A 14,207-nucleotide genomic window follows, 5' to 3' on the forward strand; every position below is an offset into this window, starting at 1 on the left:
CTCCGTAAGGACCATGGGGATTATACCAAAGCTCCCAAACGGGCGGGAGAGTGCGGATGACTCTGCAACACCGAATGAGAGAACTCCAGGTCCTCCTCAGCCAGGGTATCAAATTTGTAGAATTTTGCAAACGTGTTTGCCCCTGACCAAGTAGCAGCTCGGCAAAGTTGTAAAGCCGAGACCCCTTGGGCAGTCGCCCAAGATGAGCCCACCTTCCTTGTGGAATGGGCATTTACAGATTTTGGCTGTGGCAGGCCTGCCACAGAATGTGCAAGCTGAATTGTACTACAAATCCAACGAGCAATCATCTGCTTAGAAGCAGGAGCACCCAGTTTGTTGGGTGCATACAGGATAAACAGCGAGTCAGTTTTCCTGACTCCAGCCGTCCTGGAAACATATATTTTCAGGGCCCTGACAACATCTAGCAACTTGGAGTCCTCCAAGTCCCTATTAGCTGCAGGTACCACAATAGGCTGGTTCAGGTGAAACGCTGACACCACCTTAGGGAAAAACTGGGGACGAGTCCGCAGTTCTGCCCTGTCCGAATGGAAAAAGAGATATGGGCTTTTGTGAGATATTTCAAATCCACAGATTTGAGCGGTTCAAACCAATGTGATTTGAGGAATCCCAGAACTACGTTGAGATCCCACGGTGCCACTGGAGGCACAAAAGGGGGTTGTATATGCAGTACTCCCTTGACAAACGTCTGGACTTCAGGAACTGAAGCCAATTCTTTCTAGAAGAAAAACGACAGGGCCGAAATTTGAACCTTAATGGACCCCAATTTTAGGCCCATAGACACTCCTGTTTGCAGGAAATGCAGGAATCGACCGAGTTGAAATTTCTTCGTGGGGGCCTTCCTGGCCTCACACCACGCAACATATTTTCGCCACCTGTGGTGATAATGTTGTGCGGTCACCTCCTTCCTGGCTTTGACCAGGGTAGGGATGACCTCTTCCGGAATGCCTTTTTCCCTTAGGATCCGGCGTTCAACCGCCATGCCGTCAAACGCAGCCGCGGTAAGTCTTGGAACAGACATGGTACTTGCTGAAGCAAGTCCCTTCTTAGCGGCAGAGGCCATGGGTCCTCTGTGAGCATCTCTTGAAGTTCCGGGTACCAAGTCCTTCTTGGCCAATCCGGAGCCACGAGTATAGTTCTTACTCCTCTACGTCTTATAATTCTCAGTGCCTTGGGTATGAGAAGCAGAGGAGGGAACACATACACCGACTGGTACACCCACGGTGTTACCAGAACGTCCACAGCTATTGCCTGAGGGTCTCTTGACCTGGCGCAATACCTGTCCAGTTTTTTGTTCAGGCGGGACGCCATCATGTTCACCTTTGGTCTTTCCCAACGGTTCACAATCATGTGGAAGACTTCCAAATGAAGTCCCCACTCTCCCGGGTGGAGGTCGTGCCTGCTGAGGAAGTCTGCTTCCCAGTTGTCCACTCCCGGAATGAACACTGCTATCACATGATTTTCCGCCCAGCGAAGAATCCTTGCAGTTTCTGCCATTGCCCTCCTGCTTCTTGTGCCGCCCTGTCTGTTTACGTGGGCGACTGCCGTGATGTTGTCCGACTGGATCAATACCGGCTGACCTTGAAGCAGAGGTCTTGCTAAGCTTAGAGCATTGTAAATTGCCCTTAGCTCCAGTATATTTATGTGGAGAGAAGTTTCCAGACTTGACCACACTCCCTGGAAATTTTTTCCCTGTGTGACTGCTCCCCAGCCTCTCAGGCTGGCATCCGTGGTCACCAGGACCCAGTCCTGAATGCCGAATCTGCGGCCCTCTAGTAGATGAGCACTCTGCAGCCACCACAGAAGAGACACCCTTGTCCTTGGAGACAGGGTTATCCGCTGATGCATCTGAAGATGCGATCCGGACCATTTTTCCAGCAGATCCCACTGAAAAGTTCTTGCGTGAAATCTGCCGAATGGAATCGCTTCGTAAGAAGCCACCATTTTTCCCAGGACCCTTGTGCAATGATGCACTGACACTTTTCCTGGTTTTAGGAGGTTCCTGACTAGCTCGGATAACTCCCTGGCTTTCTCCTCAGGGAGAAACACCTTTTTCTGGACTGTGTCCAGAATCATCCCTAGGAACAGCAGACGTGTCGTCGGGATCAGCTGCGATTTTGGAATATTTAGAATCCACCCGTGCTGTTGTAGCAGTACTGCTACTCCGACCTCCAACTGTTCCCTGGACTTTGCCCTTATCAGGAGATCGCCCAAGTAAGGGATAATTAAGACGTCTTTTCTTCGAAGAAGAATCATCATTTCGGCCCTTACCTTGGTAAAGACCCGGGGTGCCGTGGACAATCCAAACGGCAGCGTCTGAACTGATCGTGACAGTTCAGTACCACGAACCTGAGGTACCCTTGGTGAGAAGGGCAAATTGGGACATGGAGGTAAGCATCCTTGATGTCCAAGGACACCATATAGTCCCCTCTTCCAGGTTCGCTATCACTGCTCTGAGTGACTCCATCTTGATTTGAACCTTTGTATGTAAGTGTTCAAAGATTTCAGATTTAGAATAGGTCTCACCGAGCCGTCTGGCTTCGGTACCACAAATAGTGTGGAATAATACCCCTTTCCTTGTTGTAGGAGGGGTACTTTGATTATCACCTGCTGGTGAATTGCTTCCAATACTGCCTCCCTGTCGGAGGGAGACGTTGGTAAAGCAGACTTCAGGAACCTGCGAGGAGGCGACGTCTCGAATTCCAATCTGTACCCCTGAGATACTACCTGTAGGATCCAGGGGTCCACTTGCGAGTGAGCCCACTGCGCGCTGAAGCTCTTGAGACGACCCCCCACCGCACCTGAGTCCGCTTGTAAGGCCCCAGCGTCATGCTGAGGACTTGGCAGAAGCGGTGGAGGGCTTCTGTTCCTGGGAAGGGGCTGCCTGCTGCAGTCTTTTTTCCTTTCCTCTACCCCTGGGCAGATATGACTGGCCTTTTGCCCGCTTGCCCTTATGGGGACGAAAGGACTGAGGCTGAAAAGACGGTGTCTTTTTCTGCTGAGAGGTGACTTGGGGTAAAAAGGTGGATTTTCCAGCTGTTGCCGTGGCCACCAGGTCCGATAGACCTACCCCAAATAACTCCTCCCCTTTATACGGCAATACTTCCATGTGCCGTTTGGAATCCGCATCACCTGACCACTGTCGTGTCCATAAACATCTTCTGGCAGAAATGGACATTTAAATGCTCTATAGTCAATAAAATACTGTCCCTGTCAAGGGTATCAATATTTTCAGTCAGGGAAACCGACCAAGCCACCCCAGCACTGCACATCCAGGCTGAGGCGATCGCTGGTCGCAGTATAACACCAGTATGTGTGTATATACTTTTTAGGATATTTTCCAGCCTCCTATCAGCTAGTTCCTTGAGGGCGGCCGTATCTGGAGACGGTAACGCCACTTGTTTTGATAAGCGTGTGAATGCCTTATCCACCCTAGGGGGTGTTTCCCAACGCGCCCTAACTTCTGGCGGGAAAGGGTCTAACGCCAATAATTTCTTACATATTAGCAATTTTTAATTCATCTGATATAGGAAAAAATAAGAATTTACTTACCGATAATTCTATTTCTCATAGTCCGTAGTGGATGCTGGGGACTCCGAAAGGACCATGGGGAATAGCGGCTCCGCAGGAGACTGGGCACAAAGTAAAAGCTTTAGGACTAGCTGGTGTGCACTGGCTCCTCCCCCTATGACCCTCCTCCAAGCCTCAGTTAGGATACTGTGCCCGGACGAGCGTACACAATAAGGAAGGATTTTGAATCCCGGGTAAGACTCATTACCAGCCACACCAATCACACCGTACAACTTGTGATCTGAACCCAGTTAACAGCATGATAACAGAAGGAGCCTCTGAAAAGATGGCTCACAACAACAATAACCCGATTTTTGTAACAATAACTATGTACAAGTAATGCAGACAATCCGCACTTGGGATGGGCGCCCAGCATCCACTACGGACTATGAGAAATAGAATTATCGGTAAGTAAATTCTTATTTTCTCTAACGTCCTAGTGGATGCTGGGGACTCCGAAAGGACCATGGGGATTATACCAAAGCTCCCAAACGGGCGGGAGAGTGCGGATGACTCTGCAGCACCGAATGAGAGAACTCCAGGTCCTCCTCAGCCAGGGTATCAAATTTGTAGAATTTAGCAAACGTGTTTGCCCCTGACCAAGTAGCTGCTCGGCAAAGTTGTAAAGCCGAGACCCCTCGGGCAGCCGCCCAAGATGAGCCCACTTTCCGTGTGGAATGGGCTTTTATAGATTTTGGCTGTGGCAGGCCTGCCACAGAATGTGCAAGCTGAATTGTACTACAAATCCAACGAGCAATCGTCTGCTTAGAAGCAGGAGCACCCAGCTTGTTGGGTGCATACAGGATAAACAGCGAGTCAGATTTTCTGACTCCAGCCGTCCTGGAAATATATATATATATTTTCAGGGCCCTGACTACGTCCAGCAACTTGGAATCCTCCAAGTCCCTAGTAGCCGCAGGCACCACGATAGGTTGGTTTAAATGAAATGCTGAAACCACCTTAGGGAGAAATTGAGGACGAGTCCTCAATTCTGCCCTGTCCGTATGAAAAATTAGGTAAGGGCTTTTATAGGATAAAGCCGCCAATTCTGATACACGCCTGGCTGAAGCCAGGGCTAACAGCATTACCACTTTCCAAGTGAGATACTTCAAGTCCACAGTGGTGAGTGGTTCAAACCAATGTGATTTTAGGAATCCCAACACTACATTGAGATCCCAAGGTGCCACTGGAGGCACAAAAGGAGGCTGTATATGCAGTACTCCCTTGACAAACGTCTGAACTTCAGGTACAGAAGCTAGTTCTTTTTGGAAGAATATCGACAGGGCCGAAATTTGAACCTTAATGGACCCTAATTTGAGGCCCATAGACAGTCCTGTTTGCAGGAAATGCAGGAATCGGCCCAGTTGAAATTCCTCCGTAGGGGCCTTCCTGGCCTCGCACCACGCAACATATTTACGCCAAATACGGTGATAATGTTGTACGGTTACCTCCTTCCTGGCTTTGATCAGGGTAGGGATGACTTCATCCGGAATGCCTTTTTCCTTCAGGATCCGGCGTTCAACCGCCATGCCGTCAAACGCAGCCGCGGTAAGTCTTGGAACAGACATGGTCCCTGCTGGAGCAGGTCCTATCTTAGAGGTAGAGGCCACGGGTCTTCCGTGAGCATCTCTTGAATTTCCGGGTACCAAGTCCTTCTTGGCCAATCCGGAGCCACGAGTATAGTCTTTACTCCTCTCCTTCTTATGATTCTCAGTACTTTTGGTATGAGAGGAAGAGGAGGGAACACATACACTGACCGGTACACCCACGGTGTTACCAGAGCGTCCACAGCTATTGCCTGAGGGTCCCTTGACCTGGAACAATATCTGTCCAGTTTTTTGTTGAGGCGAGACGCCATCATGTCCACCTTTGGTTTTTCCCAACGGTTTACAATCATGTGGAAGACTTCCGGGTAAAGTCCCCACTCCCCCGGGTGAAGATCGTGTCTGCTGAGGAAGTCTGCTTCCCAGTTGTCCACTCCCGGAATGAACACTGCTGACAGTGCTATCACATGATTTTCCGCCCAGCGAAGAATCCTTGCCACTTCCGTCATTGCTCTCCTGCTTCTTGTGCCGCCCTGTCTGTTTACGTGGGCGACTGCCGTGATGTTGTCCGACTGGATCAATACTGGCTGACCCTGAAGCAGAGGCCTTGCCTGACTTAGGGCATTGTAAATGGCCCTTAGTTCCAGGATATTTATGTGAAGTGACGTTTCCATGCTTGACCACAAGCCCTGGAAATTTTTTCCCTGTGTGACTGCTCCCCAGCCTCTCAGGCTGGCATCCGTGGTCACCAGGACCCAATCCTGAATGCCGAATCTGCGGCCCTCTAGGAGATGAGCACTCTGTAACCACCACAGGAGAGACACCCTTGTCCTTGGAGACAGGGTTATCCGCTGATGCATTTGAAGATGCGATCCGGACCATTTGTCTAGCAGATCCAACTGAAATGTTCTTGCGTGGAATCTGCCGAATGGAATTGCTTCGTAAGAAGCCACCATCTTTCCCAGGACCCTTGTGCACTGATACCTGGCCTGGTCTTAGGAGTTTCCTAACTAGGTCGGATAACTCCCTGGCTTTCTCTTCCGGGAGAAACACCTTTTTCTGTACTGTGTCCAGAATCATCCCTAGGAACAGCAGACGTGTCGTCGGAATCAGCTGCGATTTTGGAATATTTAGAATCCATCCGTGCTGTCGTAGTACTATTTGCGATAGTGCTACTCCGACCTCTAACTGTTCTCTGGACCGTGCCCTTATCAGGAGATCGTCCAAGTAAGGGATAATTAAGACGCCTTTTCTTCGAAGAAGAATCATCATTTCGGCCATTACCTTGGTAAAGACCCGGGGTGCCGTGGACAATCCAAACGGCAGCGTCTGAAACTGATAGTGACAGTTCTGTACCACAAACCTGAGGTACCCTTGGTGAGAAGGGCAAATTGGGACATGGAGGTAAGCATCCTTGATGTCCAGAGACACCATGTAGTCCCCTTCTTCCAGGTTCGCTATCACAGCTCTGAGTGACTCCATCTTGAACTTGAACCTTTTTATGTAAGTGTTCAAGGTTTTCAGATTTAAAATGGGTCTCACCGAGCCGTCCGGCTTCGGTACCACAAACAGCGTGGAGTAATACCCCTTTCCCTGTTGTAGGAGGGGTACCTTGATTATCACTTGCTGGGAATACAGCTTGTGAATGGCTTCCAATACCGCCTCCCTGTCGGGGGTAGACGTTGGTAAAGCAGACTTCAAGAACCGGCGAGGGGGAGACGTCTCGAATTCCAATTTGTACCCCTGAGATACTACCTGCAGGATCCAGGGGTCCACTTGCGAGTGAGCCCACTGCGCGCTGAAATTCTTGAGACGGGCCCCCACCGTGCCTGAGTCCGCTTGTAAGGCCCCAGCGTCATGCTGAGGACTTGGCAGAAGCGGGGGAGGGCTTCTGGTCGTGGGAAGAAGCTGTCTGTTGTAGTCTTTTTCCCCTTCCTCTGCCCCGGGGCAGATATGAGTGGCCTTTTGCCCGCTTGCCCTTATGGGGACGAAAGGACTGAGCCTGAAAAGGCGGTATCTTTTTCTGCTGCGAGGTGACTTGGGGTAAAAAGGTGGATTTCCCAGCCGTTGCCGTGGCCACCAGGTCCGATAGACCGCCCCCAAATAACTCCTCCCCTTTATACGGCAATACTTCCATATGCCGTTTGGAATCCGCATCCCCTGACCACTGTCGCGTCCATAATCCTCTTCTGGCAGAAATGGACATCGCACTTACTCTTGATGCCAGAGTGCAAATGTCTCTCTGTGCATCTCGCATATATAGGAATGCATCCTTTAAATGCTCTATAGTCAATAATATATTGTCCCTGTCCAGGGTATCAATATTTTCAGTCAGGGAATCCGACCAAGCCACCCCAGCACTGCACATCCAGGCTGAGGCGATTGCTGGTCGCAGTATAACACCAGTATGTGTGTATATACTTTTAAGGATATTTTCCAGCCTCCTATCTGCTGGCTCCTTAAGGGCGGCCGTTTCTGGAGACGGTAACGCCACTTGTTTTGATAAGCGTGTGAGCGCCTTATCCACCCTAGGGGGTGTTTCCCAACGAGCCCTAACCTCTGGTGGGAAGGGATATAGTGCCAATAATTTTTTAGAAATTAGCAGTTTTCTGTCGGGGGTAACCCACGCTTCATCACACACTTCATTCAATTCATCTGATTCAGGAAAAACTACGGGTAGTTTTTTCACACCCCACATAATACCCCTTTTTGTGGTACTTGCAGTATCAGAGATGTGCAAAACCTCCTTCTTTGCCGTGATCATGTAACGTGTGGCCCTACTGGAAAATACGTTTGTTTCTTCACCGTCGACACTGGAGTCAGTGTCTGTGTCTGGGTCCGTGTCGACCCACTGAGGTAATGGGCGTTTAATAGCCCCTGACGGTGTTTGAGACGCCTGGACAGGCACTAACTGAGCTGCCGGCTGTCTCATGTCGTCAACAGTTTTCTGTAACGTGCCGACACTGTCACGTAATTCCTTAATTACGGCCATCCATTCAGGTGTCGACTCCCTAGGGGGTGACATCACCATTATAGGCAATTGCTCAGCCTCCACATCATTTTCCTCCTCATACATGTCGACACACACGTACCGACACCCAGCACACACACAGGGAATGCTCTGATAGAGGACAGGACCCACTTAGCCCTTTGGGGAGACAGAGGGAGAGTTTGCCAGCACACACCAGAGCGCTATATATGTATAGGGACAACCTTACAATAAGTGTCTATCCCTTATAGCTGCTTATATCTGTTATTTTGCCAAATAAGTGCCCCCCTCTCTTTTTTACCCTGTTTCTGTAGTTGCAGGATGCAGGGGAGATTCTGGGAGCCTTCCTACCAGCGGAGCTGTGTGGGAAAAATGGCGCTGTGTGCTGAGGAGATAGGCCCCGCCCCCTTCACGGCGGGCTCTTCTCCCGCTTTTTTCTGGAAAACTGGCAGGGGTTAAATACATCCATATAGCCCAGGAGCTATATGTGATGTATTTTTCGCCAACTAAGGTAAATTCATTGCTTCCCAGGACGCCCCCCCCCAGCGTCCTGCACCCTCAGTGACCGGAGTGTGAAGTGTGCTGAGAGCAATGGCGCACAGCTGCAGTGCTGTGCGCTACCTTATGAAGACAGGAAAGTCTTCTGCCGCCGATTTATGGACCTCTTCTTGCTTCAGCATCTGTAAGGGGGCCGGCGGCGCGGCTCCGGGACCCATCCATGGCTGGGCCTGTGATCGTCCCTCTGGAGCTAATGTCCAGTAGCCTAAGAAACCCAATCCACTCTGCACGCAGGTGAGTTCGTTTCTCTCCCCTAAGTCCCTCGATGCAGTGAGCCTGTTGCCAGCAGGTCTCACTGAAAATAAAAAACCTATTTAAACTTTTACTCTAAGCAGCTCAGGAGAGCCACCTAGATTGCACCCTTCTCGTTCGGGCACAAAATCTAACTGAGGCTTGGAGGAGGGTCATAGGGGGAGGAGCCAGTGCACACCAGCTAGTCCTAAAGCTTTTACTTTGTGCCCAGTCTCCTGCGGAGCCGCTATTCCCCATGGTCCTTTCGGAGTCCCCAGCATCCACTAGGACGTTAGAGAAACTACAGGTAGTTTTTTCACACCCCACATAATACCCTTTTTTGTGGTACTTGTAGTATCAGAAATATGTAACACCTCCTTCATTGCCCTTATCATGTAACGTGTGGCCCTACTGGAAAATACGTCTGTTTCTTCACCGTCGACACTGGAGTCAGTGTCCGTGTCTGTGTCGACCGACTGAGGTAATGGCCGTTTTAAAGCCCCTGACGGTGTTTGAGACGCCTGGACAGGTACTAATTGGTTTGCCGGCCGTCTCATGTCGTGCAGCGTGTTGACATTATCACGTAATTCCATAAATAAGCCATCCATTCCGGTGCCGACTCCCTAGGGGGTGACATCACCATTACAGGCAATTTCTCCGCCTCCACACCAACATCGTCCTCATACATGTCGACACACACGTACCGACACACAGCACACACACAGGGAATGCTCTGATAGAGGACAGGACCCCACTAGCCCTTTGGGGAGACAGAGGGAGAGTTTGTCAGCACACACCAAAACGCTATAATTATACAGGGACAACCTTATAATAAGTGTTTTCCCTTATAGCATCTTAATATATTATAATATCGCCACACAAAATGCCCCCCCTCTCTGTTTTAACCCTGTTTCTGTAGTGCAGTGCAGGGGAGAGCCTGGGAGCCTTCCTAGCAGCGGAGCTGTGTAGGAAAATGGCGCTGTGTGCTGAGGAGAATAGGCCCCGCCCACTTTCCGGCGGGCTCTTCTCCCGGTTTTTCTGACAACCTGGCAGGGGTTAAATACATCCATATAGCCTCAGGGGCTATATGTGATGTATTTTTAGCCAGCATAGGTACTTTCATTGCTGCCCAGGGCGCCCCCCCCCAGCGCCCTGCACCCTCAGTGACCGTTGGTGTGAAGTGTGCTGAGAGCAATGGCGCACAGCTGCCGTGCTGTGCGCTACCTTAAGAAGACTGGGAAGTCTTCAGCCGCCGATTTCTGGACCTCTTCTCTCTTCAGCATCTGCAAGGGGGTCGGCGGCGCGGCTCCGGTGACCCATCCAGGCTGTACCTGTGATCGTCCCTCTGGAGCTAGTGTCCAGTAGCCTAAGAAGCCAATCCATCCTGCACGCAGGTGAGTTCACTTCTTCTCCCCTAAGTCCCGCGTTGCAGTGAGCCTGTTGCCAGCAGGACTCACTGAAAATAAAAAACCTAACAAAACTTTTACTCTAAGCAGCTCTTTAGGAGAGCCACCTAGATTGCACCCTTCTCGGCCGGGCACAAAAACCTAACTGAGGCTAGGAGGAGGGTCATGGGGGGAGGAGCCAGTGCACACCACCTGATCCTAAAGCTTTTACTTTTGTGCCCTGTCTCCTGCGGAGCCGCTATTCCCCATGGTCCTTACGGAGTCCCCAGCATCCACTTAGGACGTCAGAGAAAACTGGATGAATATCACAGGGTACTTGTACTAAATAACCCTGAAGTATGCACTGTCTAAATGACATGTAGAATACTTAAGTGTCCTGTAAATGCACAGCGCTGATGATGCAGGCGGCTTTACAGAGGAGGCATCACCCAGCAGTCCCAGAATCAGCGCAGCTGTGTGTGATGGCGCCCAAACGCTGACAGGGAGTGAGGGAGGCATAGAGATGCAGCTCCAGGGTGGGAACATTTACTCTAAATGGCGCCCAGGGGCTGGGGGAGGGGCTACAGGCAAGAGCCTTATCCCCTTGCTGGACTTCCCCACCTGGTGCTGCGGGCCTTAATAAAATGGATTATAGCCTAATCCGACCTGTGCCCTTGCCCTGGTGGTCTAGTGGGGTCCCTGTACTGCCACAGTGTCCATGACAGCGCGCACGGCCCGCCTCCTAATGGCCGCGGCAGATCGCGATTTCCAGCAGGTCCCGTCTGGGGGACCCTCTTACCTCCTCCCTGAGTGCAGCCACGCGATCCCGGAGAACTTTGGTTAGTGTGTGTGCCCTGGGTGAAGAACCGGAGCCTCCGCTGTAAGTACCCGGCAACCAGGGACGCGGGAGTATACAGCGCCGCTGGGGGAGGTGATGGAGCTGCAGCAGGAGATATCAGAATTATATCTAGCACTAGAGTGCCTCTGCTGCAGCCCTTGAAGTCTTCTATCTTCTTTAAAATAGCTCTTCTTAGGGAAGCTGGAGCAGCCCTGCCTGCTCAGCCTTACAAACTGAGCTCCAGTGCCTGGTGGCGGGGTTATAGAGGAGGCGGCGCTGAGCATCTTGGGAACTGTCAAAGCTTTTAGCCTGTTGGTGCCTCGGATCAAGATCCTACTCTACACCCCCAATGTTATTCCCTGTGGAATACCAGTGTACCCCGCTGCAGAAATCAATGATTTAGCAAAACCAGATTGCTAAAGCATAAGAGAAAGCAAGACTTGCATTAGGTTAAGTATGAAATATTAAGCTCAGACAGGATGCTCCCTGCTGCTACAGGGAATGTTGCACCTTCGCCATCATCTTTTTACAACCAGTGGCTCTGAACCTGTCTGCTGTGCCCATAAATTGAGGAGCAAACTCCACCAAAGCTGGTTTACCAGTTATAGTGACTATATATACAGTATGTAGTTATTGACTGCCATGTACGCATATGTCTTAGTCAACTAGGATGCACAAGGAGACTGTGCTGATTAATTTGATACAGTACATGACACTTGACTATCTGTGTGCAACAAAGTCTTTGAATCTGTATATGAAGTACTACAATGTAGGAGGCGCAGCTTTTTTCCAATAAAATTTCTGCCATCTTGAGGCCAGAAGTATGAGGACACATCTGTATACAGTATGATGTTTTTTCCTCGTGTCCTTTTATGTGCACTTTGTACAGCACTGTGGCCCCCTGAAAAGTGTGTGAAATTTACGACAAAATTTAGAAGCAGATAGATTGACTAAATCCGGGTACACACCAGACGACATGTGTACCCAGCCGAAGTAACAATATATAGACCGCACAATATACCATTCACAGCCGCATTCCCCTGCATCCCATTGTTTGACAGGTCATTCTGTTGGGCATTCATCATACCTGAAGGGATGACCCGGCAAATTACCTGTGTGAGCATGCGGTACTGGGTACACACTAGACGATGTGCCCGATACGTTGGTCCAATCTGCCGGATTGGACAACATATCGCCTAGCGGGTAAGACTGAAGAGCACGTGAAAATCAGTACAAGGTATCCATCTGGGTTGGGTACAAAATCCAGACAGCGGGATCAGACAGTCAGAATCCCAATGAAATGCTGTATTTTTACCCTATCCCTAATTATCCCCTTTCTGCACCCTAACCCTAAATGCAACCACAATACTTACCTCCAGGATGCATTGGGATTCTGACTGTCGGGATTCTGACTGCTGGGATACTAACCGCATCCCGTCCATATTTCAGTTTTGCACCAATTCATATTTGTCACTTACATGGCACTTAAAAGTATGGGTGGGTGAGGCAAAGGTGTCAAAAATTGCTTAAAACTGAGCGCTGTGTGGGCAGGTGCGTTGTCATGATAGAATAACCAGCCACCTGCTTACCACAAACCATTTAAAAAATGACAGTTTGATTCTGAATGCACAATCCCTCTAACATCAAAGAAACAAATGAGCATTGTTATCACATTTGACTTCACTAAAAATATAGTAGGAGAAAGACTGAATAACTGGTTGGAAAAAAAATCCCTGCAGTCAAACACTACCTTCCCCTGCAATGTTAGTGGGGATACTGGCTCAGAAGGGTTCTGCAAACACTCACCTCGCGGCAGAAGCCGGTACTACAAGTAACCCTCTCTATAACATGATTCCTGTTTCTTTTGGGTACCTCTTGCACTTTCTCTTGAGGATTACTTTCCTAGGTGTTTTTATTTTAATTGTCAAACCTCTGTGAATTACACCAATACAAATGCAGTTCTCCTGTATATGAAGTGTGTCTCCATGTGAAGTGTGTGTTTTGTACAGTAAGGGCCTATAAAGGAATGTTATTTTATATTTTTAGGTCTTTATTTTTTTTATTTTCTTAGTTTATAAATGAGGGAATCTGTCTTGGGTCTTTTAAGAAGTGTGGCGAGGCCAATCTAGCCCCCTCAAACCTCCTGAGCCTGCTCAAAGCTTACAAAGAAGAAGCCACTAAAACTATGTGATGGTATAAAGATTCTCACAGGACCAGACACAATAGTGGTTCTAGGCCCTTTAAATGTTTTTACTGTATCTACTTTGTTTAATTCCTGTATTTATAATTACGCTGTAAAGCTTAATTAAACACATTAAAATATACCCACCATATGGACAGGAAGAAAAGAGGCGGACCACAACTTGGTGCATGAGAAAAATCACAAAAATTAGAAAGTTTAATGATTTGTAACTCTCATTTAGGAATTTAATACATTGACGAACCTCAATTTTTTCTGGGCTAAAGTTGGCCGTGAAGTCAGGTGACTGTAATTCTCTGGGGCTACTTGCGCCTACAAAGCTTCCTTCAGAATCAGATGTCAGTAAGTCCTGCAGCGACTCTACAGAATTGTTTTTTTCAGATTTAAAAACTCCTGCAAACAACATGCATGGGAAAGAATCTCTGAGTAATAGTACTCACAGACATATGTAGACAATGGTAACAGGCCACAATAAATAAAAGCAAATATTAAGTAATTATGATTCAGTATCCTATCACTTCACCCACAGTTAAGATCAGAACCATCGGTTCATCATAGTTTCTACCTATATTTTAGATTATTATCATTCTTTATTTATATGGCACCACAAGGGTGCCGCAGCGCCTGAAATAAATGAGCAAAACAAAAAAACAGTGACTTACTGCACAAGATAATGCGAGACGAGTACATGGTTTAGAAACATTTCTGCATCAGTGTTCAGAATACTCAAATAAGTAGTAGGGCGGCAGAAAGGGATACGGTCGTTAGGTGGACACAGCTTATGTCGACAATCATTAGGTCGACCACTGGAGGTCGACATGCATCGGGTCGACATGGTCAATATGTCGACATGGTCACTGGGTCGACAGGTCAA

The 14,207-nt window shown here is 49.0% G+C and overlaps 1 protein-coding gene across 5 annotated transcripts in view; it reads right to left on the minus strand.

The window, feature by feature from the left end:
• The window catches only part of IBTK (inhibitor of Bruton tyrosine kinase), a 325,853-nt gene that overhangs the window by 95,959 nt on the left and 215,687 nt on the right, over positions 1-14,207 (minus strand). For all 5 annotated transcript variants that reach the window (XR_010176005.1, XM_063916884.1, XM_063916885.1 and 2 more), the window contains one exon: positions 13,578-13,726. Coding sequence is in view for 4 of the 5 variants with exons in the window: in XM_063916884.1 (XP_063772954.1) it covers positions 13,578-13,726 (149 nt within the window). In the remaining variant the exon portion in view is untranslated. The remainder of the gene's footprint in view (positions 1-13,577; positions 13,727-14,207) is intronic.

Source organism: Pseudophryne corroboree, chromosome 4 (genome assembly GCF_028390025.1).
Source record: "Pseudophryne corroboree isolate aPseCor3 chromosome 4, aPseCor3.hap2, whole genome shotgun sequence".
NCBI classification, from domain to species: domain Eukaryota; kingdom Metazoa; phylum Chordata; class Amphibia; order Anura; family Myobatrachidae; genus Pseudophryne; species Pseudophryne corroboree.